The 27170-nt window shown below is 37.0% G+C and overlaps 1 protein-coding gene across 3 annotated transcripts in view; it reads right to left on the bottom strand.

The window, feature by feature from the left end:
* The window catches only part of AK5 (adenylate kinase 5), an 85958-nt gene that overhangs the window by 26549 nt on the left and 32239 nt on the right, over positions 1 to 27170 (bottom strand). For all 3 annotated transcript variants that reach the window (XM_021405493.1, XM_021405492.1, XM_021405494.1), the window contains 2 exons: positions 17884 to 17974; positions 11310 to 11386 (listed from right to left, as the gene is read on the bottom strand). In XM_021405493.1, coding sequence (XP_021261168.1) covers positions 11310 to 11386; positions 17884 to 17974 — 168 coding nt within the window. The remainder of the gene's footprint in view (positions 1 to 11309; positions 11387 to 17883; positions 17975 to 27170) is intronic.

Raw genomic sequence — 27170 nt, forward strand, 5'->3', positions numbered from 1 at the left:
TGGAGGCAAATCTGTATGTTATTAGCTGAATATTTGCCACGTGTATTTCTATCATACTGAGCAATACTGGCAGTTCAGTGAGCAAATCAAATATATGATCAAAGAAAAAGGGAGTGGAGTGGGGAGGAACAAGATCTATCGGTGTGTGTGTGTATACACATACCTTCTCAAGTAAACCCTTCTACACCTTTGACTTTGTAAGTTTCTAATTTAAATATATTTTTCAACTGTCTTTGTGAAGACATTGGAGAAGAAAATGGTCACTCAGTGTTTCTATAACACATTAATACATTTCAATCAAATTCAAGCACAGCTAACTCAAAATATGTTATAGACTAAGAGAATTATGGTAAATCCGTGCTGCTTCTGTATCCTACTGCTTATTTTCCTCATTTCTGAACACCCTGTATTCTCTTTTTATCTACAAACTCAATTTGGCAGTAGAGTGAGACTGAACTGAAATTGCATCGTGATTAGTGCCTAAAATTAAGCACAGTTTTAAAGATAAAATTTAAGAATGTAAATATTCAATGGAATGTGTGAGGCACAAATCTTTTAAATGAAAACTGCAAGTTTCTCTGCATAGGAAATATTTATTGAGAATAATTCTTAACATGTAAGTAAAAAAACCCATGCAAGTATAACTAATACAAAGGGCATCATGTGTACAGTCCAAGCAAGTACTGAGAATGTGGCTTTATTAAAGTGATCTCATCAGCATTCTTTTAATGGGGATGTAGGTGTATCTAACCATCAGTTTTTCAACATGCTGTAGTGCTGTAGATCTCCTTTTGCATGTTATAAGTACAAGTGTTCTGCATATCTGTAGCATTTTACTTTTTCAAAGAACACTACAGTTCCACATAATTCTTCCCAGTGATTCCTTTTGGAATAGTGGTAAGGGCATTATTTGTGCTTTGGCAGAGATATTAGGTGATTTATCAATAAGAACACAATTATATATGGAAGAAGAACCAGATCTAGGACTTAGATTTCCACTTTTGCCTGTTTAGATTGTAGTGTATTTGCTTTGAATTCTTAGTCCTTAATAAAATTCAGTTTCTAATGTTTTCAAATGATGCTTCTACACCTAGTACCCTTAAAATCAACTTCAGCTGTCAATTAAGTAAACTCACTGGTTAAGAATGGTCAGGGGAATCAGAAAGCAGCGTGAGGTGTCTGTCAAGCATCATCTGGATATACAGTTTCTCTGTTTGAGCCCAGTCCAGTCTGTCACCATCTGTGTGGTTTAGTTTGACATGTGTTTGCAACTGGGCTTGATAGGCATGCGCCTAATCCTAGGGGATGGTTTTTCAGATTAGATGTATGTAGACTCTGCCTATGAAAATCAGAATGGGGCCCTTATAGGTGCAGTTCATTTGCGTTCAGATCACAAAACGTGCAGACTCCAAGTAAGCATTGGCTAGGTGAAGCTGAGCATCAGAAGAGATTGGATGTAGTCAGTGCTGAGCTGTGGAATTTGTCTTCTAAATTCCTGTTTTCCTGTAAGAGCAAATGTTTGGTTTTGATGAGATACGCTGAGCTAGTTGCAAGTTTTATGTATGGGCAGTGGTCCCTGGGAACAGATTTTATGAGCTATATTGTTCCTTGCCTTTAAATTTGATTTAAGACTTAAATAGCCTTTTGAAGCTGAGCTGCTTTCTGCACACTTTCTGTTGAAATATGGCTCTGGAAAGAAGGGGCTGCTGTACTCTGACCTCCTCTGGTCCAGAACTAATTAATGTGTGTAAATGAGATACAGTATGAATACACCCAGACTTGGAGGTTTTTCTTCCCCCAAAGGTGTATTTTCTTACACAGTTCATACTGCTCAGTGCAGTGGAGATACTTGTGGCTAAAGAGATGAATAGTAATTGAGATGACAGAACAGTGATGATGTTATTTGAGGTGATTTTTATTTGTTTGTAGTATGTGCAACCAGGAAGTGCAGACCAAATGTTTTTTTGTAATAACATCTACACAAAGCGTTTCCCTTTTGCCTCTGGGTTTTTAGCAAAGACAAGCGTTTCTATGCCACTTTCCTCTGAAAATAAACCTTATAATACCTATACAGTGAGGGAAATTAATTTGTTTTTAACGCTTGCAAACCAAGATCATATATATCTTGATTTAAAAGACATGCAAGACACAATGTGTATGTGATTATTAAGCAAGAAAAATGTATTTAGCTTCATATTGATTTCCAGACACAATCATGCTAGAAAAAAAAGATATCACAGAAGTGAACTTTTAAAGGGCAAACCTAGCAACCAGGGTTTGGAGTGAGAACACATTTTCCAGTAGGGTAGCAGCACTTGGCATGATCAGGGAAGCTTGAGAGTGTTCTGGTAAACTGGATCCTGAATTCAGGTTGAAAATCTGACTTGAAGAAGAACTGAAGCTTTTGTAATATAGCTTTGTGATTTGAAGGCAATGGCAACACTCAACACCCACATTTTCTGTGCGTAGTTATTATCTATTGCACATTTTAAAATACTGTATCGCATACAGGTTATTACTCTTCAGTAGATCTATTGTTACAAAAATTACCAGTACCTAAAAGTTATTCTCAGAAATTACTATTTTTTTTTTTCTTTTAGCATTGTTCTTTTCTGTAACGTGCCATCACTCCCAAAATGATCCTTCTCTGTCTGGAGTATTTATGCTACTTGCTGTAAATTCTCCCATGGAGTCTTTTTGTTATGTTAGGCCACTGCAGCAGATAAGAGTGCAGCAGGAAACCTTCCAGTGCATTTCAACTGCATTGTCAGTGCTGCTCAGCTCCTGCTCTTGGGCTGCTAGCTAAAGGATCCCTCACATTGCATGCCATTGGCACTATCTGCAGAGCTGGAAGGCAGTTCTACTGGCTTTTTGCTTTAGATGGCAAATGCAATCTCAAATTTCCAATAAGATCGTGGTACAAAGATATGAATACTTTGACAAGAAACATATAAAGTGGAGTTCAGTAATAGTTTCTTTTGAAAGAACTAAAACTCCATGGGTTAATTTCCACAGATAACCTACAAAATGTTATGCTTCTAATTGCATGCATCATCACCACTCATTCATTTTGTTAGTATCAGCTCTGTTATTTTATGAAATGAAACTCCAGAATAGGTGAAGTAAGCTGTAAAAAGTAACCTGTCATTAGTCCTAAAGATGCTGCAGCAATTCAAACTGTCTTTAAGAACAAAGACAGTAAAGGAGTCAGGGGCAGAATGTGCCTTTCTCTTGTAATATCCCGAGTTTTCTAAAGACATTTTGTTTTCTTATTCCTTTGCATCATTCTTTAAGATGAAAGCATTTGTCCTCTGTTAGCAATGTCTACAACAGGCAGTATGCTCAGAAATGTCTTTTCTCTTGCTTGCTCCCTTCTAAGCTCCTTCTAACCCACACACATTGTCACATGCTGCAGCACTTGCCCAACATGCACAGTAATACATTTTGCTATAAAGCTCTGTTCTTCAAACTGCCAGTCATAATTCAGTACTGTGTGGTGGGGGAGAGGCAGTTTAATTTCAGGATGGCACTCCAAAAGTTAGCAGGCGTCTCTCTCTTGTGTGGCAGGTGATCAGGTCTGGAGGCAGTGAGTGTTGCTATGCCCTGATTACATCTGCCATTTACAGAAAAGCAGATGCATGCACAGACACGTAACGCACAGAATTACAGCAGGGAGAAAGAGGGAAGAAATGTAGACCCAGGAAATGTAGCTAATGAGAACAGACCTTTTAAAAAATATGGAAGCAGAGCATCGCCTGAAAGAACTTGGCATCGAGAAGGACATGAGCAGGGTGTTGTAAAATAAGAGCAGCGTGTGGCCTCAGGTGTATGATTTGCTGCTACTGAGATATAAGTTGACAGCTGTGCTCAAATTTTTCTCTCTCAAAGACCTTTGAGACCAGCTTAACTTTTGACCAGGCCTGTTGTAGGTTTACTGGAACACCCACTTATGTTTTATTAGGTACTTTATAGCTTTCAACAAGAATCTTCTACAGAATTTATAAAGAACTAATCTGTTGAGAAAGATTTTAACTGTGAGAACTCCACAGATCCAAGATGCTCTATTATGAAGGAACTGTAAAAATAGGTCAGTTCTTACTCTTTACACCCAGTATGTAAGCCCAAATTACTAAAGATGACTGCATAATCATTGGGTACGTAAGGAGAAAATATAAACCAAATAGGAAACATATGGTTTCAAGAGGATACACTGAGGATTTTTTAAGTATTGCTACTGTACCCAGAGAAGCCATTCTGCTGCTTCAATATAATGCAAATGAGTTATTTAAAGAGCGATTCTGTACCCATTAAAGCAAAATAGTATCCTTGTAATCATTGCAGTTTAAAACACAAAAGTAAAAATGAGTGATTAGTAAATATTTTCTACAAAAATGTGCTTCTTCAGTGCTTTAAAGCGCAGCAATTGTTGCTGAAATACTTTGAAGGAAGAGTGTTGGTACAGGTCTCCTGGGGTGCTGGGCAACGTGAACAGAAGACCCTGATTTAGGCCCTAACCCAGGTGTCTAAATCTAGAAGGATTTAGAAACATCTGTGTGTTTCCTTATCAGCTGTAGGAGCAATGTGAAGTGTTCTGATGTGGATCCTATTTGCATTAACTGTGTGAAATGCCTGATATTTATTCCCTATGCATAATACACATTCTCTGGGCTGTAAAGGTTGATATGTAATGGGTAGAACTCATAAATTCAGCTGCAAAGTTGTTTGTGCATGGAAGAAGGCGGCCCCTAGTTCTGCCACCAGAGAAGCAAGCTGGTATGAGGAAAGATAGTGCGTTATCCTGATGCTATTTCCAGAAAAACACAGGTAAAATATGGTAAATTGTAATACTTTGTTCTACAGACATCTTGCACTAGTCTCAGAGCTGCCTGAGTTGCTGCAGAAATATTCAGTGGAGCATAAATGTGGCGCATCTTGAAGAACAGTGCTGTCAATGTGTTTAAATCTCCAGTAACTCGCATGAGCTCACCCTCCTTGTAACCCCGTCCTCACTGAGGGGTAATCGTGCCCTGTCCTGACCACAACGGCAGGCAACTGCTTCAGTTACAAATGCAGAAAAGAAATGGAAACACAAAGATTTCATCTATCCTGGGCAGTTCATTCCCCTAACGCATGCAGTATCAGAAAGTAAAGCTAAATAATTTCTGTAAAAGGAGGAACAAACAACTATTTCCAAATTAAAAATGCAAATTAAGTTCATGGCGATTTTTCTTGCCCATTTTGCCGTGGTTTGCATGGGGAAAACCCATTTGGTTGGCTTTTCTTCTTGTGCCTTTAGTACAGTGCACCATGGTGATTTTGAAAGACAGAAATCTTCAAGCTTACAAAATGATACAGAAGCACCAAATACACTTAGTTTGAGCTTATTAAGGGAGCACTTTGTAACAGGCAAACAGTAATACTTTGTTTCTAGAGCTGATTTTTTTTAGCATTTAATAGGATAGTTTCCATGGCAACTTGAACTGAACAGATTGTTCATTGACTTCAGTACATTTCTATTAAGCATCTTTTCTCTGTAGTTAGGCCTGCCTGTCCAGCTCTTTCATCTATTTGGATGCTTTTGCGTTATCTTTTTTTTTGCAAATATCCCTAAAGATTAGACTCTGTCTTTCTCTGCTCTTTATCTAAAACAAACATCGAAGGACAGATTTTTCACAACTGTCCTCTAAGTTTTCTAGAGTCCATTTTCTTTTCCATGCCACACTCCAGTTTTTAATCAGTTTCTCTCCAGAACAAGATGCAACTCAACTTGATTCCTCTCTCTACTAATGAAAGAGAAATACAGCTGATATTCAACATCAGAAACCCAAAGGGTTTCTGGATACTTATGGTCATTTTACTCAGATGTGCAATGATTAATGCTGTATAATACATATGAATAAAGCTGCTGTTACACCAGATGTTCCCTGTATTCTCAAAGATAAAGCAGATGATTAATATAGTATACTGTAGGTCTAACTGCTTTAAATAATTTAATCAGTGTTTGCCCAATTTTGAAAGGCAGCAGTTCCAATGAAAACTACCCCTGCTAATGTGGATGTGCTGTTTACTCTTTGTCATATTTTAATAGAAATGCTTGGAGCACCATATCTCAAATCTGAACTAACTCTTGGATTGAATCAAGATGCAGAGAAAATGGAGTCAAAGCACTGGTACAAAGCATAGTAAATGCTGCACAATGACCTTTTGGTTTAATCCACAGAGTTTTAATTAAAAGTGAGCTTCAAATGTGCTGTTGCTCATCCATTTTAAGAATATTTGAGTTTTGCTTCTGCATAGGCTTTTAGGGCATTTTCATCACCCTTGAATTCAGGTTTCGTGCTCTGATAATCAGTCAGGCCAGAAATGTTGTTATAGTTCTGGTAGCAATGGAGTCTGCTTTTCTTCAGCGTGCTTAAAGCTTCCTGTTCCCTGGCAGGCCGGATTTGTATATGTGCTCTGGGTGGGAGGTGACAGCAAGCTGCAAGCAGAATTGTCACTGCACGGCAACAACTCTTAATCAAGAACTTGTTTCCTCTCATTATAATGAGAGTAAATCTCTTTGAGGGCCTTTTTTTCCCTCCACTAAACTTTGGTTTTTTCTTGTTGCTTTTCAAGTGAGCTGTCACATTTTCTAATTATAAAACATTCTGCATTTGCAGCAAAGATTGCGTTATGCAATTTACTTAATTCAATAGATTGCTTGTCACTGCTGATCAGAAAGACCTTTATTATCTTTCAGTCTTTTTTACATCTACTTCTCCCAGATCTTTGACATACTAGATGGGGGGGGCAGGGGAAAGCAATCTTTTCTTTGCATGTGCCACTGTGTTTACCTAAGTGTGGTCTAACACTGGAAGGGTGTGGGAGAAATACCTCAGTTGTGAACTGGTAGTTTCCCTTCAGGCACAAAAATGTGTTCATGTTTTGTAGATTTGAGCTATATCTCCCTTGCAAACCAAGCCATTGTAGGATTCAGTAAAACTTTAGAAGAAGCAAAGTATATATTTTTAAGGATTTTACTTGAAGTTTACCTGCTATTATTACATTTTATAGGTACCAGATTAATAATGACTTGTTCAGGGGTGTATTCGCTTCAGTCATATAACCTCTTCATTAATTAGTTTAAGTATTCCTTGGACTAGCTAAGGTTGTCTTGAAAGCCTTGTTTTCACAAGAAAGTAATTGGATGCTCTTTTGTTCTGTAAGTCTTTGATAGCATTCACTGTAGCCAATTTTTCAGCACTCCCTTTTAGCCTGAATGCACTTGAAATAAGCCAAATGGTAGGTTTCTAATTAAAAACCCAATTCTTAAAGATAGGACTTGTCTGATCTCTGGAAACAAGTGGTGTTATATTAACAGCCTCTTTGGCAAAGTTGAGAAATTGGCGTTCTTTTATATTTGTCACTCACGGTGAGCAGTGAGAACCTGTATCACACTTGAGAGCATTTCAGCAATAAAAGGCAATTGTTATTAGACCAAACAGACACTAGTCATGACAGCAAGTGCTGAAAATTGAGAATAGTCTATGTAGCCCAGTTCTTTAGAAGCTATAATGCTGCATCCAAAAATGAGTGGCCTAAAACATATTTCCTGTGTCTTAATACATGTAAAAATATCTGAAACTTATCAGCTTACTATACTTTGTTCTTTTGAGTCATGAGTGGTATAACTGCTGCTCCAGCAAAGGCTATGGAGAGCACTACCATGTGAAACTTTAGCAGGTTCTTCCGCAAGACATTATCACTAAGAGGTACTGATGGCCTTTTTTGTGTGTGTGTGTGAAGAAAGTTTTTGGTCAGCCATTTTAAATAGACAGCTTATTCACTCTGCAATACGGTATTTGCCAGCTATAGATCTGAGAAGGAAAAGAAAAATAGTGATTTGGAATAATGACTGTTTTTTTTTTAAAAAAAAAGTCAGTATTTCCCTCTTACCTTGCAGTGCTGTAGGGACTTAGTGACTACAAGAGTTCTAGTTCCTGAAGCATTCATGAATAGTCAGCAGAAAACAATCACCTTGTTTTCGATTGTTACATGAATTCAATTAAAAAAAAAAACTCGGAAAAGGCTTGAGCTTTGTATTGTATGTTTTATAAATGAAAGTTCAGTGTCCCCCATGTTCTCTTCAAGAAAAGCCAGATCTTAACTTGCAGTAGGACTGCTTTGCACTGTTTAAGTGATAGGCACGGAGCGTTTCTCAAAGCACTTCCCTGTGCTTTGGAGCGCTCCTTGGTGAGGTGATGAGTGTGTTGGCAGGTGGAACCACCCCACTTGTTCTCCTTGTTCCTGCTTGCTGGCAGGAGAGGTTATTCTGGAAGAAGTAGTGTATGTCTGAAGAACTCTGGTGATTCTTCATTCACTTAGTTTACACTGCAGATTTTCCTACCTCATTCCAAGAACAAATAAATGCAAAGGTATCTGTGTATGTCTGCTTCAGTTCTGCTGAGTGCTACTCATCCTCAGCAATGCCTTTGCCTTCAGTACATACTGTGTACTGCTGTAACCTCCAGCTCCTCTTGTTCAGAGTCTACCAAGATGTTCTGCTAAAAAAACATTTTTAGCAGCTCAGCTGTGTAATGTTGCTTAGAAACAAGCCTTCTTATCCCCCACATTCTCATGACAGATTTCCTATGCAATAACATCACTGCATGACACATTTGTATCCAGACAAGCATTCCCTTTCCACTTGAAATTCTTAGTGTAAAGGTTGTTGATGCTTCACACAATTCGTAAACAGCATGCGGTAAATAGCTGGAGTATTAAATCACTGCCACAATCAAAAAGAGCTTAAGTTTTGAGTGTGAGCACTTCTTCACTCCTGAACCGAGTTATTGATCTTTTCTTCCTGAGAGTAATTTCTAATTTTCTTTTTCACACTGGGTTACTGGAATTACTGTATGGTAATTTCTTCCATCTCTGCTCCTGTAAAGAATATTTCTTTGTATCAGACTAAAATTTAGATCCTAATGGCATGGTTGTTATTGCTTTCTCCTTTATATTTTCTTCATATTTGTATAAAATAGCTCATATTTACTGGGTATAAAAATATTGTTAATACAAATATTTACATATCTGAAATCATTAGTAAGTATCAATTATTTCTACTTGCAGCTGAAGACAACCATTGTCAGCCACTTCATATTTGCTTATCTCTTTATGACTGAAGGGTTTTTAGCACAGTGTTTACTTAATTTCTCCTTCTCTGTTTGATAATGGTATTACGCTCTTTCCAGAATGATGATGTGCAGCTCTGATAAAATAACAAAAAAAGCTAACAGCCACACCTGGCAGAAAGAATAATTGCTATTGATGAAGATAACAAGGTCCCATCACTGTCTTCTTGTTTGGTCTCACGTAAGAACAACATGCAACTTCTTTCAAATCTACAGTCAATGCTTTTAAGGACTGTGCAATGTATCATCAGGGAAACATATAGCTAGAAGTTACAAATAAGTAGTTTTCATATATATAACATTAATGTTATTTTGTATCTATAAAACTCCTTTTTCATATTGTTTCAACATTTCAAACGTTATGAACCAACAGTATAATTTCTTCAGAATTCATAATCTGCTAAAAGACCTTGTCATTAAAATGCCAAATTTAATGTCAACATAATCCAAACATGATTTAAATATACATTCCTGCTTTATGGGACATAATTAACTATGAAGACCCTGTTCTGAAGAACAAGTACAGTTCAGACAAAGATGAGAAACTGAAGAAAATTTCCTGGGTTAGAGAATGTTTTATGAAGGATTTAGGAAAGAATGGGATTTAAGTTGGGATTAGGAGGCGAAGGCATGCCACCTAATTGACGAAAAGACAAACTGGAATAACTGAGCCAAAATGCCCAGTAGAAGGATTATGAATTAATAAGAATCAGTAGGGCTAGAACATGCAGTATGTTGCAGACAAGGATAAACTGCATTCATTGCATTGAATACAGTGAAAGAAAACTGGTGAATGGATGCACGATAGTGGATGAAAAGTCAGTTTTCTTAATTTTGTCACTTGATTTAAAATTTCACAAGAAAAGGTACCTTTTACAAATACTGGGAAAGTGTTGGAGAACGCTCAAATGCACTTTGACAAATGGTAACAGAATCACAATAATATTCTTTGTCAAGATGTTCACAAATCTTTGTGGTATTTACTAAGAAAATGCAAAAATAGTAATGAAAAATTGAAAGCCAGAACCTAAAACCTACAAAACCACCATCTTTAACAGTGTGATAGGCAGATGGCTTTAAAAATAAATTTTTCTTAATTGTAAGTCAGTCTTTAACGTTTTAACAGCTCAGAAACAAGAATAATAACACTTATGCTTAACATAGTACCCAAGCCGTGCTTCATCTCACATGCAGTTCTATTTTAATTCTAGTACAGACCTGTATTTTTGATTGGCTACAGAATCACCAAACGGTTGAAACTGCAAGGGTTGGAAGGCTCCAGTGCTCAGCCACCCTCACAGTGAAAAACTGTTTCCTGATGTTCAGACTGAACCTCCTGTGTTCCAATACGTGCACCTCACCTCTTGTCCTGGCACTGGACACCACTGATGAGAGCCTGACTCTGTAGTATTTGCATCCCCTCCTTCAGATTTTAGTACACATTGATGAAATTCCCTGAGCCTTCTCCAGGATGAACAGTGGACAACCTTTCCTCATAGGAGAGATGCTCTAGACCCTTAACCATCTTAGTGGCACTTTGCTGGACTCTCCCCAGAACTTCTGCGAAACATGCAAGCCCTCTCTTTTTTTATATATGCCTTGGGATATGATACCCTTTTCTGCCTTCTTTCTTCTTAGGTATATATAAATTTAGTCTTTGGCTGTGGATGGAATGGAATCAGTAGAAAAGCTGGTTGCAACGTGCTATAAGTTTTGTTGTTTTTTTTTTCCAATTTTTATGTAGACTTCTCAGGGGAAGAGTGCTTGGTTTTAGTTGTTTTGTATTTTGTAATTCCATGCCTCTTTTCTGAAAATTGTTTTATTCCCTGTTCTTAAATGCATAGTAGACCTGCAGTGCATTCCAAAAATCATTTGGCAACACTTTAACATTCATGGAGGAATGTTAGCAGCGTATAGTAATGGAAGATATGGGCTCTTAATAAATATCCACTCTTTTTTCTTAATCAGAAAGCAACCTTTGTGTATCACAAATTTACTTATTGCCCTTAATAGAACTTATGCTGAGCTATACTTAAAGTTCAGAGATCAGCCACTCTGCTCAGACAAATTGTATATCACAGAATGTACATAATCTAGGAAATTGTCTAGAAAGAGGGCATATACATATAAAATTACCTGGTCTTCAAAGTCAAATTCTGTATACGCGGTATCTCCAGAATCCATAATCAGACTGCAATCAAGTTCATTTGTCCCTAAAATAGGAAAGAAAATTAGACTTCAGAAATGCTGGAAATTGTCAATTCATGTGATAGGACACTGTAGTATTTCCAACTGTCTCTATGTATGCAAGAACTTTGATCCATGGAATCATTCAAATGTGCTAAAATACCTGGATGAAATGTATTCATTAAATAAGCCTTCAAAAAAAGCTTCTACAAATCTTAAGTAATGGTTATACTAAATACGGAAAATTATAAATTTTTTGGGCAGGGTGTTCTGTGTGCCATTACTTGGAATTGTAAAACTGTCACAAGAATCTTAGCTTAGAGGAGAACGTGAGTCATAGTTTGGAAAGAGAAAGGAAATACCAATTAGTTATTAACAGATACAGATCCTGGAGAGATGCTGACAGGGACCAAAACAGCATGCTTCCAGCAGCAACAGTCCTTGTTCCTCTCCCGTCCCTTTCCTAAGTGATAATGCAACTCTGTCCCTTATCCCTGCGTCAGGATCAGCAGGGTGGGAGCCTCTTCCACTTGGGATGGCAAAGTTCATTTTCTGAGAAGTTTTGGGTTCACTGAGCTTTATAAATTTGGTTTAAGATGAAGGTAATGAACAACAGAAAATCAGGCTAGGGATTTTGAGGAGTCGTGGGTGGATGGTGACTGCTTAGCAAGAATGGGTGTATTAATCACCTTTCTTCTGTCTAAGTATAGCGAGGATGTAGCTTGGACATCACCATCATTTGATGGCATCACCACCTCATTCAGATTATCTAAATCCTGGGCAGTGAGGAGGGAAACAGTCTCCTGTGCCTTCCAGATGGTGCAGCCCTAAATCAAGTTCTACAGGCATTCAACACATACTAAAAACTCAATAGGCATGTGACTGCAGAAGGATATTTCACAGCATTATTAAAACTATGTAAGAAAATACTGTAAGGGCAAACAAGGTTCAAATCATTATAGCAAGTCAGCAGCCACAGGTGAGCCCAGTCACTTTCCCTCCTATAGGAAGTAATAGGAAACACCGAGGAGTGTTCCAAAATGTGCTTAGTGCTGTCTATGTATATTGCCTGGAGAAGAGAAGGGTCCAGGGAGACGTGATAGCGGCCTTTCAGTATCTAAATAGGGGGCTGTAAGAATGATTTGTCGTGATAGGACAAAGGGAAATGGTTTCAGACTAGAAGAGGGAAGATTTAGACTGGATATGAGAAAACAGTTTTTTATGATACGGGTAGTGAAGCACTGGAACAGGTTGCCCAGATATGTGGTGGATGCTGTATCCCTGGAGATGCTCAGGATCAGGCTGGATGGGGCTCTGAGCACCTGATTGAGCCATAGGTGTGTCTGCTCATTGCCTTGGACTAGATGGCCTTTAAAAGTCCCTTCCAACTCAAATGATTCTATGATTAGATGGTGAGCTAAACACCACTGGGACAGAGAACAGCAGAGAAAAACTAGTCATTCTGACTAAAGCCGTAACTGGTTGACATAGATGATGCTTCCAGAGTGCCTTAATTTGTAATCCATATTAGAACTGCTGCCAAATTCATCTTTGATGCAACTATTCAGACTAAGTAAGAGACACCAAGGAAAGTCTTGGACCTACCATCTGCTGGTGCTTTGTTTTGTTTGTTTTTTTTTTCCTCCTAATGTTCATGTATACTTCAACAGATTGTCACAGAAGACCAAAAAACAAAATAGAAAGGGGTAATGCTTTTTCTGTCATTGATTGTTGCATGTATATTTGCAGTGTGTCCTCTGGCATATACACTTTGTAGTCTTTTGAAAATACTTGTCTGTAAAAGATATATACAAGCAAATAGAGCTACCAAGAGCAGATTAATTTTTTGATTTATTTCATGCAGCTGACCTCTTGCTCTTAATATTGTCATTGTTGATAATTTAAGTAAGACTGAACTGCTACTAGCGCTGGCTTACCTGGACTCATCAATCACTTTTAAAAGCTATTATGTGCAAGTATTTGATTAACTGTCACCTAGCTACCATGAGCAGTATGCGTCCCCAGCTAGGAAAGTTAATATGAAATATGATGCTGGAAACTTAAACTTAAATGATCAGGCTGAAAACGAATACTCATGCATAATGTATCTTAAGTGGCAAAAGCCATAATGGTTATACAATTTTAATGTTGTCAAGCATCTTAAGGGACTTCTTCTTGAACTAGGACACCGATTTCCTTGGGGAAGAGTAACTCTTTTCCAGCGAATATTCAAGGAAGATCAGGAAATTTGAAAATAAGTCTCTTCTTTCTTGGTTTAATGAAATCCAACAAAAACCATAACCATTAATCACTGACCAGAGTACAGAATGCTCCATTCTACTCAACCTGCCAAAATGCAAACCTAGCAGAAACATATCGAAGAAAATGGTTACTCCTAGGGCAAGATAAAGCAGAGGGGGGACATACCTGTGATATTCCACTATGTGTAAGCATGAATTGTTGCCTTCCAGCTCAGTTTTTTGTTGGAGGGAGTATATTTTGGTGAGTTTAGCAAGCTATAGTTTAAAACAAGTCTTCTATGGGAGGAAAGCAGGCTCGCTAACCAACCAGTGGTACAGTGGCAGTATAAGCATACCAGATTGTCTACTGCCAGAATTACAGCCACTTGACAACACATTGGAAGACTAAGTTACTGTCAAGACTAAAGCTGAGAGGAAGATGTTAGGAAGAGTGTTAACTCAAAACTTGAGTTTTCTGGGTTTCAATCAGCAAAATCTTATGTTGTGGCCAATAAAGGACAAACAAAAGATGCTGGCTTAAGAAAATGAGGAAGTTTTGTTAAAGCCTTTGTAAGTGAACATGCCCTGTTGCTTTAAATGAGTCTGCATGCTGCAAATCTAGCAGCCCTACAATGAAACAGATGATCATAAGTAAATTTCATGGTGCTTTCTGTGTAAGTTGTTTTTCCTTGGATAGTTTCGTAGACTGAGAACGAGGCTATGGGGAAAAAAAATAATTTAACACTTGTTTACCACTAAGAGGAAAGTATTATAGTCCAAAGTGTCCTAATTCCTTTTGGACAGATGTCCCATTACATCTGATAACCTCAGCTGTGGTTAATTCAGAGCCTCTGTGTGCTTGTGTAAACCGATCACAAATGATAAGCAAGTGTATCAGTTTTTTAAAAGAGGAAACTCAACAGTTAAAAAATAAATAAAATGCATGAAAGCTCCACTGCCATAGAGAAATAACTTGAAAACATCTGATCTGAAAAGATATGTTTGTGACTTGAAATATTCTTCCTCAATTTCAGTGCATGAATAAAGTGGATGTAAGGCCAACCTGGTAATTATGTGCACTGTGTTTTCCTTGGGGAAAAAACAGAGGATTTTATTATGTACAGTACAGCACAATTAAAAAATAAATCAGTTGGAAGTTTTTATTAAATCCCTGTAAACTGAATAATCAGCTCTCCAGGGAGAAGGGGGGCTGCTGAAAAAGAAACAGCACATTAGCTAAAATGCACTCCCTTTTTTTGCTAGGTTTTGCATTTGATGCTGAAGGCATCATTCATAAAGATTTCTCTTGCGAGGGATTCAAGAGGATATAGAAACACAGCAGTGAGAGAACAGTTGAATTACTGAGTGTCTGCAGCTGTACAAGGATGTGCTGACAGGCACTGCCCTGCCAGATCTGAAAGGCAGGGAGAATTTGTTCCCTGCCCCCAGAAGGGCTGTGGGGCACTGCTCACTTGCATCATTCACCATGAGTCTGTACTTCTACATTTGTTGCTGTGTTTCCGGTATTGTTTATTACTCCCAAACTGAATTGCACAGGATTGGTAATGTTAAGCTAGGAAGCTATGGTAGTTATGGGCTGATTGGTAATGTTAAGCTAAGAGGATATGGTTGTTATGGTCTGCTGTGTGGCTCCTGCCAAAAGAAAATATACCCCAGAACCACAGTGGTTGTAAGTGTCTCTGGTCCCAGAAAATCTGTCAGTGCTCTGAAGCTAGGTATGTCACTTTCTCTAAAAGCATGTTCACCCTTAAGTTTTCACAAATACAAATGTCAGGCATTGTTTTTTTCACAGTTCACTAAATTCATTTTTACAAAGAAGCTAAATTGTACTGAACTGTCTATATTTAACAGCAGCTGATTTAACTTCTCATTACAAGCTAGCTATGTACCATCATGTGAGGTAATTATGTCCCTTGGACCATTTGTGTTTTGGCAAATCAGTTAATGTATTTCCAGTCCTTGCTTAAATCTGTTACTTGTGTGAGGTCCTAGTAGCAATACTATTCAGTATGGTTCACTGGCTCTAATATGCCCATACTCATGTTTTAATAACTACAGTATTTGCACTGTCTAGCACTGTCATAAATTAAAGATTATCCTGTGAAATATGTCTTTTTATGTTATGGAACATGCTATGGAGCACTGTCTAATAACTTAATATATGTGATATATAAGTACTTGAGCAATTGATTGGAAGATTAATTTTCAGTGTGATAGAATACAATCAATTTACTGAAGGACTGATTAGCATCAGAATGATTACAATGTCACTTGGCTCTCAGTAAGATGCTTCTAATACTAATTTTATTGCAACCTTACACTGTTGAATTTCATGTCAGGTTGTTGCTATTAGCAACAGTCTTAATATGTCATAGGAGGCCACAATGGGAAAAATCATATTATAATCCATGAAAACAATTGATTTCTTTCCATGTATATTCTTACATGGTTACAACTGTCTCTTACCAGAATATGGATGATGCAGATATATTAAAACATTATATTATGTCTCCATTAGCCACCAGGAATCAAGAGGATCAAAAGACAGAAAGTGATTAAGAGAATGCTGAAACTATGCCTTTTGGAAATTAAATAACTGGTCTCATAAGATCACTAGAAATCCTGCTTTGAAATCTTCTTAGCATTATTGGTGCTCAACTTAAGAACTAATTAAATGATTGTGGCATGGTTTCTGTCTCAGCTCTCCTATTGGATGAGGACTTCATTAAGCACATCGGACTTTCAAGGAACTGACCAGAACTCACCCAGAATCACAGTTCAGTGGAAAGAGTTTAGCTTTTGCCATGCTGTTTGTCAGTGCTAACACCTTTATGTCATGTCTTTCCTCTTATTGTCATTGACTGTTTACCTGTGGATTTCCTAATAAAATGTGCTAATCATCAACTAACAATTAATAATTGTTGATTAACAATACTATATAGTGAGAAAGTCATCTTAGGTTCACAGTCAACTTTTTCTCTCTAGGAATAAGGCTATACACAAAAGAGGTGTGTGTGCTGCTTAATGGAGAGAGCTGGTAGCCTTTAGTCTTGTGTGCGTCTTATCTTGAAAATTACAGAATTACCATTAGAAACCTGTTTGTTAGGTAATGCACTTTTTTCAATCTTTTTCACCCTTCATTGATAATTAGTCTTTATCTCTTTTTGAACATTACCAAACCACCTTCTGGGTGGGTTTTGTAGACTAGCTTGGAACCCATTTTCAAATCATCAAAATATGACCTAATCGTTCTGTCTGAAGCAACTGCTCTTTGCACATGTTGTGTTAGTAGATAAGAAGTAATCCCCTCTTTGTCAAAAAGAGCACCTTGGTAGACCTCAGATGATTGTTCATGATTACAAATGACTGAAGCCATCTTGTCTGCCAGTTTAGGGCAGATGAGTTTTCCCTTAAACAGAGGAGAGATCAGATACATGATTTTCTCTACTACAGGCTACTAATATTTGTTTTAAGCGAGTATATTTTACAGAAAAATACTTTGCCTTGAATTTCTTTTCCTTTTTGTGTGCTCTTTTGCAAGACAACATTTCTGACATCATCTACCTATATAACCCTCAAAATCTACTTGGAAGGAAGCCAGACATGCCATCTGTTTTAAAAAAAAAAAAAAAAATTGAGGTTACTAAGGAACATCTTCCTGTAAGCCTCAAACAAAATATTTCTGACAGATGTCATGGATTTTTAATGCTTTGATTTTCATCTGCTGTTTCTTCTTGTCTTTTTTTTTCCAGTTCCTTGTACCTCACAGGCTTTTTCTTTGAAGATATTCAAGCCTCAGTAAGCACAAATAATAAAAGTAATAGTAGCAATAAACCTGAAAAAAAAACTCTGCTGTCTTATGCTTGCACAGTTTCTGAATTAGTACCAATTTTTAGGGAGGAAGAATGATCATTAATCTCTTAGGCTTTCAGATGACACTGAGATATCGTCTGAAATTGAAATAGACAGGTCTGACAATTGGAGTCAATCAACATATACAATTTTTTATTAATGATATAGTTGTTTAGTGGATTATCTACAGTATGTTGAAGTGAGCTTGTAGAAAAGCAGGATGTTAGCTGGGTTGTGTGAAGTTATCAAGTGTAAAGAGATTTATTTGCCCTTGGTTGTGGAAAAATTTGAATTGGGTGAAGACTTTGCTACAGTACATACACTCATACTTGAGGAATATGAAAAAAAGTATCCCACCACTGTCAAATGCAGTAGAAAAAGTGTGGTTCTTTAATCTTGCATTAACTCACCTGCTGCAGCCTCTTTGTTAGCAAATAGCTTATTGTCAACTGCTGAACTTATATCAAAGAACACTTCTTCTTCATCTCTGTCTGCATCAAACTATTAAGAAAAAGAAAAGGTGGCAATCAGACACTACTTACTATTTGGCTGATCATCAATGTGTAATCCCAAACCTTCTTAATTTGTTAGTAATCTAATTTTCTGGGTTCTGTCAATTGCAAATTTTAAGTACGATTCATCTTAATTTTGACTAAACCATTTTATCTATTTCTAGCTCCTTGTCAGTAACAAACTATAGTAAAATAACTTGGTCTCAGAAAATGAAGCTTCAAAGCAAAAAGAAATGCTTGTAATATCTATTACATGTTTAAGATAATTGAAAAAAGTGACAGTGTAGTGACCATTTATTTTCACTTCTTTTCAGAGATAGTGTAATTAACTATGTATAATTCATAAAAAAAAATTTTCAGTAACCTCTGAACCTCTGAAAGCAATTTCTATAATATGTGTGTGTACAAGTAGTAATGCAAACTTCTCATGCAAAGGTAAAGGATTTTTGAAAGCGCATCTGTTATATAGAAAAGAAAGCTTTCCTTGCTTTGGCACTAGCACAGAGTGTACTGGCTTAGTTATAAATTAGGGAGGAAATGACAAATAATTAATCAAATTTATTTCAATTTTGAATTCTTTTCATTTATCCTGTCTTGGTAGTCTGACACTGCATCTCCCAAGTTTTCTTTCAGCTCTCTTCAGTAGGTGTTTTCATGGCCAGGAGGCATTGTTTGTCAGTTGGTTTTTTTCTGGTTTGTTAGCTTTATTCCCTTAAAATATTTAACAAGGTTCATTCCTTTAGATCATCATTTGCTGAGCTTTATTGGAAGAAGAACTAAGTACATCTTATTACTCTTGCTTTTATATTTTTCTTGAAATTGAGGCTGGTTACGTGACTATGGAAAAAGGGAATCCCATAACCTCCTGTTACTGGAGCAACCCAATAATGCCACATGAGATGACTGCCATTCAGTGTGTGTCCCTGGTATAAGAGTCGCTATTTTCAGTCACTTTGTATATTCAGTGTAATATATCTTAAGATACAGAAATGAACCAAAAATGAGGCAAAAAGCACCACATTACTGATTGCAAATTTGTGAACTTCAGGGTGTTCATTCTTCCAAGTCTGAAATTGTTGAGCACCTTTTCAGATATCTCACCAATACTTATCTGTCTCATGGTAAAAATCACAGATATGGAGAAGCTCTGGAGAGAGAAATTCAAACCCCACTAGGAACTTGGCTGCTGATATTTATAGAGATTAAGTATGTTTCCCAGTATCTGTTACAGAGTATGGCACAATAGTTAATAAATAAATTATAAAGATACTGAATTGCTTGTCTAATGCTTACCATTGCCAAAACAGCATCAGTCTTTTCATTATATTTTATGATGACTTGTGTAGCATCTATACTACTTAATTAAGCTGGTCTATCACTGGCTAATGAAATTTTCTTTCTTACAGAATTTTCCATCAGCACCTCAGGGTAAACCCAGAGGCAGATCAGCCCAAGATTCAGATGATGACAATGATTATTATTATTATTAGAGTTATTATTTAGAGTGGCGGATGTCAGAAATAGTCCAAAAAAAAATAGACAACATTAAAAAGACAAAGACTGATTCTACAGACTAGAGCTGTGTGAATGAAAGAGAATGGAAACTCGTGGGAAGCCAAAGGATATTAGAGAGAAGCATCATAAAACACTTGTTGCCAAGTGGCTAAACTCTCAAAATCTGAGTGCTTGAATTGGTACTAGCTCTGTTTTAAATCTTTAAGGTCTTAATACATAGATTTATACTTAGCTCAGCCCAACAAGTTGTTTCTATTGTGGATGAGCCCACTTTTATTGTCAGTACAGGGAATTTTTGGATTGTTTTTTTTTTTAAACTGATTTTGTAGCTCTTACCCTGAGGACAGCTCAGAGTTCATCCTGTGATGAACGTGGGCAGACATATGTATTCTTGAGAAGTTCTGCCATCTTGTTCAGTGTTAATTGAAGCTTAAAGCATTATTGTTTATTTAAAAGGCAGAAACTTGCTTGCATTTTCCTATTGGATTTCATCTTGGAATTCATTGGATTTGCCTCAAAACTGAGGCTTGTGGAAGAAGAGGTCTTAAGTGAAACTTCAGGCTACTGTTAGGCAATTTATTATCAATGCAGAAAGAGCATCTTTGGAATTTCCTCCTTGATAAGGAAAGAACTATCTCTGTGAATTCTTTTGTACTGGCCTTTCTCTGAGGAAGCATGGGGGTAATTTATTCTGTCACTTCTCAGTAAAAAATGCACGCATTTCATTAAATATGCTAAGGGAGATAAGCCATAAACATTTGTTGATACGTATAGGCACAAAATCCAGTGCATTGCAATAAGGTTGTGTTTGATCCTTACTGTGTAGGTCACATCACACTTGGAAAGATGACTGGCTTACTTTCTCATTAAGAGCATTCCTTTGAGTAATTCAGTTTACCATGGAAAAAAATGTACAGTCAATCTCAATATGTTCTGAAGGTTCCTAGAACTTGAAACATCAACTTCCCCCATTCAAAGAACACCAGCTGTGCTCCAGCACTTTGTAAAATCTGAGCTTTGTAATGAAATCCTGTATTGTGACCTAAAGAAAACCAATTATTTGAAGCTTGCACATAGGCTCATTTTTCTGCTTGCAAAATAAGAATTGTAATACCCTGAGCCACAGGAAAGCAAGGTAGCTTTCACAGAGAAAATGTTTTTGAAAGAAAATAAGTAACCATTTGAGTTCTGTACTTCATTGAATTGCTAAACATTTTAAAATGAAATCCTTTGATAATTATTGTAGTCTTGAATAAAACATAAAAGGTACTAAAACAACACTATTCACAAAGAACAAACAGTGGCAAAACTCTTTATTTTTAACGGTATATGTCTAAATCAATAGGCCGATTTCCTTACTGACAACAAAACCCTACCTGCTTCAAAACACAGCTCTGGGGAAAAAAAATATATATCTGCTGGTATCTTTATGGATGGCTCTTCTTTCTTCTCTATGAAGTCAGTGGAGTTTGAAGTCTGGTCTCACTCTATAGTTTTCCCCTTGATAAGACACTGATGGGGTTCCTGTACCTTGCTATCTGTTTTGCTGGGGCAGGCAAAGAGGGAGGAGCTCAGAGGACAGGAGAATCGCATCCTTTCAGATACCTGCCCAAAACTCTGAGACAACAGGATTTTTCTGAAAAATTTGCAAAACACATTTGGTGGCTGTACTTGATAAGAACCTAGAGAAGTATTTTCTCCACACTAATACATGCATTCATACATATGCAAGTAGGAGCTGCAGGGCAGAAGTCACCACATCACTTCTACAGAGCAGTCTTACTTCCAAGATGTATCTCCCTGTGATTAAGGACAGTATGAGCGGCTTTCTCTACCTGTCTCCATCATTTCAGTGTTGCTGTACTACCTCTTCTTCCCAGTCCTTTTAAAACAAAGCTAACAATCCTAACACAAAAATACCATTATTTGGTAGGATGTGAGTTTACATTTACATCTACATTTTAAATAACTGGTCTAGGGAAAGCAGGTTGTACATGCTGCCCTCGGAGACTAAATGATTAGTGTTTCTAAATCCTGGCCAACAGAAAGAGCCTCCCAGGAAAATTGTCTGAGCTGTTGAACATTGTGAGTCTCACTAGTGAAGGATAAATGGCATTGAGCTAAAGAAAAAAGTTCACAGCCATTTCCTCACGGGCTGCCAGGGGGCAAGCATCAAGAAACTGCAACTAACTACACTCTGTGTGAAGGTGAAGCCATTCAGTCTGCCACTGGCCTCTGTGGAATGATTCACCTTAAATGACACTACTGGTCTTCACAAGTGGTTTATTGAGAATAACAGCCCCAAAAAGAGGGAGATCATAACAGCCTTTCAAATTGTAGTAGAGGAAATCTACTTGCAGGCAATTCTTGTTTGTGCATTAATGTTAGAATAATAATGTTACAAGGTTAGAACAAATAACATTAGAAATTGGGAAAACATAAATCAAGGTAGTTAAATAACATTTGCGACAGTAGATGAAAATCTATTCTATTTTAGAACATGACTGATGTCAGTGAGAAGAAAATAAGCCATATTCCAATTAAAATAATAACACTGGGCTAATTGCTCTATGGCAGTATTCCCATCCACCTCAAAAAGAATTTCAAGAGTTGGATGATGAATGCTTTATTTGATTGTCTGACTGGTAGGCAACTACTCCAACAAAAGTGCAATTCATACATGCCTGAGTTTTTTCGCAGTCCTTGAAATGTGTATTATTAAATTTAAAGTTAAAGCCTGAAGGGAGATTTTTAGTGAACAATTAAGAAAACAGGACTCAAGTTGTGCTGGTTACTCAGGGGGTATAATTACATAGATGTATGCATATAAGCCCAGAGATGACATTACATCTTGGTGTTCGGTCCAGAAGTGATTGCTTCTGGATGCCTTGCGCTGTGCTGGTATTCACAGCTGCTAAACTGGAGGAGCTTCCAGATGGGCAATGAGAATGATGATTTGACTGTCATGTGATTTGGCTGTACGTAAATACTGCAATTACTACAAAAGGCAGGCTTTAGTTTTATCATTCTAAAAGTTAATTTCCAATATTCCAAACTAAACTTGAGAATATAGTGCCATGGCACACAAAAAGTGTGGGATGTTCTGACAGTTCAATTGCTTTCACAGTAAAACTATGTGGAGCCAGGATCTATGTGTGTAATATGGAACAGTGTGACACCAAGTAAATTGTATGTCTGTTTTGAAGAAACAATTAACAATTAGCAGTAGTAATATCCTGCCTTCACAGATTTATCCTGAGTAATAGCTTTTGATAGACAGAAAAAAAGGGATAAATCCTGTCTTTTTGCTGTGATTATGTTGAGAACCACTGTGACTTGTATCAGTTTTCAGCTGTTAAAAATGAATACAGTTGGGTGGCAAGAGTTGATGGGAAATACATGGTGCAATTATGGGCCCTCATAGAGTGAAAAATGGCTAAATTGAAAGATAGCTAGATTTGATCAGGAGGGAGAGGAGAAATAAGTAATTTGGTGGCATGGGAGTTAGAAAATAAATGAGCTGGGGGGAAAATGCTATTACTTGTTTGGTAGGGAAGTTGATGGAGGCAGAGAGTGCCACAGAGTGGGCCTGGTACATGTATACTGTTAATAACAATAAGAGGCAAAGCCTGTGTGTCTGAGGAGATATTTAAGAGCAGTGGCTCATTATTTATTTATTTATTTATTTTTACCAATAAGGGTATGAATCTCAATTGTTAGTGACTGTTATGTGAAAAGCAAAGCTATTGCTGCATTATTTCTGAAATAATTTTTGAATCATGCACTACTGTAGTAATTTTCACTACTTATTTGATTTTGAGGAAACTGCTTTTATAGAGGCAAATGGTGTTGCAAAAAGGCTGAACAGTGGTGTCCAGCATAAAGACAGATCACTACTGAGGAGCTTGAATGGAAAACTGAATTTAAGTGTGAGTTAGGAGATGCTCCATGATATATTTGTTACTCTGTCCCCATAGAACTCAGGAAAACATTCTGCCTGAGAGAGACATCACCTTAGTTTCACCTCCACTGTGTCCAGAAGAAGTTCTGTGTTTATTGTACTGCACCTAACCCTACAGGGAGGGACAAACTGGATTACAGACTCAAGTGTGGTCAGATGCTGTCCAAATTCCCACAACATTAATAACTCATTCTTTTTTAATATTCAGTATCCTTTTTTTTTTTTTGCCTCTTACAGTACAGGATTTCATAGTGATGCTGCAAATTCTGAAGCATTTGTGTAAAATGCAGTATTTTGAAACCTAGAAAAAGGCCAGAGCTGTACAAACAAGTTGTGCGAAGCCCAGTCAACAACAGCTGTTGCTGGCAGTTTGCTGTATACATCACAGTGACACTGCAGGAAGACCTAGAATCACTTCACTCTTCTCCAAATAACTCCTGTGCCCCATTAGACAAATATGTCAGTGTTCCCATTCCCATAGCCCCCAGCTCATTGAAACAGCCCTTATTACAAATGTATGATTTCCTAGAAAAGGTCATACATGCAACAATTGTAACTCACATAAGGTAATTAAAACAAATTTTAGAAAAATTCAGAGAAATAAAATACATTCCTGCCTATAAATAGTATTTTCTTCCAATGATACTTTGTACTTTGCTTCGGTGAAAAGCACTGATATTGCTGCTAAATGCCTCAAATATTTCCCTATCAAGATCAACAGCATTTCTTCTGTTGGCTTTTGTAGCAGAGATTCTGAACAAAACTACTGAAATATTGCAGACAGGTCTTTTTGCGTTAGATAATCTCAAAACCACTATTATTAAAATATGATTTTTTGCCTGCGTGCTGTGAGAACTTTCTAAAGAGGAATGCTACCAACTCAAAGCTAACTTGAAAAGTTCTCCTTAATCTCAGCTGCATATTAAAGCATGAGAAATATCCTTGGATCCAAGGACAAACATGGGATACACCATAAGCCTAAACATTAGCTGCTGAAGTTTTTTTAATATGTTAAATCTGTATTTAATTTGAGAAATATTTTAATATTTGTAGGTGTCCAAAACATTAGGAAGTGTAGATGGTTTGATCTGGAGTTGTTCAAGGCTGTGCCGGATGGGGCAACCTGATGTAGTTATTATCTGATTTAGTGGTTGGCAACCCTGCCTGGGGCAGTGGGGTTGGAACTTTGCAGTCCCTTCCAACCCAAGCCATTCTGTGATTCTGTGATTCCAAGTGGAATTTCAGATTGTAAGAACTAGAATATTTGAAAATTACTAGCTTTTTCATGGAAGAAAAAAAGAAAAAAACTTCCTTCTCAGCCAAACATTTGCGTATTTAAATGAATTCTAATCTAGGATAAGCAGTGTTTCCAGTGGTGATCTCTATACCGATCAACTTCATAAAAGACATCGGAATTATTGATAGTAAGCCTTTCCCCATTTTTTTTGAGCTGAAGAGCGTTACATTTTGATCAAGTGTTATTGTTTGTCTATAGGAGCATGACTTGTACCAAATTTGGGAGAATGTTCATAAATGTCACTTTGAGTTTAGGATGGGCTCGTTAAACCAGCTTCCAATTGTGCTGCCTCAGGAAGAACATGAATTTTTTTCCTGCAGCAAGAAGTGAGCCTACTGCTATTCTAATTTCTGTACTAGGAAGTTCTGTTTAGTTGTGTAAATTATTGGAGCATGTTGTTTCAGAGCACAAAGGAGAGTATTTGATTAATAAGTGAAAGCTGGCAATCTAAGGAGATAAAAGACAGAAGCTATTGCTTTAGTCATCATGGAATGTGACATTCTTCCATGTAGCGTGCGTTTTTTGGAAACGAATGCAGAACAAAATCCCACGTGATTACGTAGGTTGAAAGCATTTTTTAAATACCATAACAAGAAAAGTGGACGAAGTGCAACAGAATGACATTATTTACTTAACTTTTCAAAAGCTTTTGACAGTATTTCTACTCAGAGGCTATGAAATGAAACATCTTTGTAGGGAAACACTAAATAATATCATGAATTTAAAAGTGAGAAAGACAACATGACAGATGTCTGAAGGATGCCTTGTCAACAAGGTAGCAGGCACAATGGCCACTACTTTGATCAGGAAAACAGAAAACACTAATTAGAAAGCTAGAGCAGCTTGCTTACTTTTGGTAGGGAAATGAAGTCTGAGAAGGGGATGGGATATTGGCAAGAAAAGCATGTAATGCAGCTACAGTGTAAGCTGCTGGAGAAAGATGAAAAATTATGCAGGCGTCATTTGAATCTTTCTAATGCAATTTCTTGACTTTTTTTGGGCAGTCATTTGAGCGAAGTGAATTATAGAATACAGAAAAATAGAATACAGAAACTCTAGCACTTGAGATAGAATACCATACGTTAATAGGTTGTTGAGATATAGCTTACTGCAGAAAAAACAAGCCAAGTAACCTATATTGTGTATTTATACATCATTCATACACCACAACTCTCTTTTTCTTCAGATTACAAGGAAAATTATAACTTTTGATATGCTAAAGGAGAATCTACTGCTTTACTCTTTCTAAGCATTAATTATTTTATAAGCTTTGGGTCTTCTCTGTATTACAGTGGCTTCTGGGTAGTGTTCACTGTCAATACAGCTACTTTTCCATTGCTGTATTTTTCTGTTGGATGATTGCAGAGTTTCTTACACTGTAGTTGATGTCACTGTCATCTTGTGAAATGGCAGATGAAGGACTATCTGTGAAGCTTCTAGCTTTTCATTTTCTAAGGGTTTTTTTTTTCCTGGCTGTTTCTTTAAAACTGTTTAAACAGAATAATCTCGATCATACAGCTGTGCAGTGATATTCATTTCTACTGGGACTCAGAAAAAACAAGGGCAGCAAATTGCAGGATCAGAAGTGCTATCAAAGAGTCTGCTTCTAAAATATGTCAGCTCAGAGTTCATGAAAGGCATCTCTTCCCTTCAGACTTCACTGTTGTTGTAGTACTATCTTTAATTCAAATGCTGGCTAGAAGTAATGGCCATTTAGAACATTTTAAAATTATCCTTCGCTTTTGATTTCCTTTATTATTAAAATTATTAATAAAGTTATTATTAAAATGTTTCATGTTATCCAGAAATGGTATAGGCTCTGGCACATTTATGGACCCTGGAAGACAGGGTAGGCTTGGATGTAGGTTAGGCTTTTGGAGAAATCCTTGACTTAATTATATTTTGTGTTTCTAAATACTTGACAAGCAGCTATACAATTATGAATAAGAATTAATGTGTGTTTATGTTAACAGTTGAAAATGACTTTAGTACAAGCTCAAGATCCCAGTAGCTACACTAATGGGCAAAATTCTTTATTTTCATTGTGATTTTTTTAATGTATGTAGCTATTCATTAAAAGCTTTTCAGTTAGTAATCAGCACTTTGAATCAGTGGCTTTCAGTGGGAGATGATATGAATATCAGTCCACCGAGTTTTCATCATGTTTTTCATAAGAGCAACGTGGAAGTTCTAAAATCAGGTCATTAGTTGGTTTCATGCTTTTATTTTTCTGCTATGAAATTGCAATTTGGTAAATAAGTTATGAAAAATGGGTTCTGACAACTGTACATATCTGAACATTATGAACATTATGTTTGTCCCCGACTTAACCACCTCCAGAGATGATGGAGAAGCCCCTCTGTTTATATTCTTTCTGCTTGTGACTTGTCTAATTGTCACTACTTCATAAGC

Source organism: Numida meleagris, chromosome 7 (assembly GCF_002078875.1).
Source record: "Numida meleagris isolate 19003 breed g44 Domestic line chromosome 7, NumMel1.0, whole genome shotgun sequence".
Taxonomy (NCBI): domain Eukaryota; kingdom Metazoa; phylum Chordata; class Aves; order Galliformes; family Numididae; genus Numida; species Numida meleagris.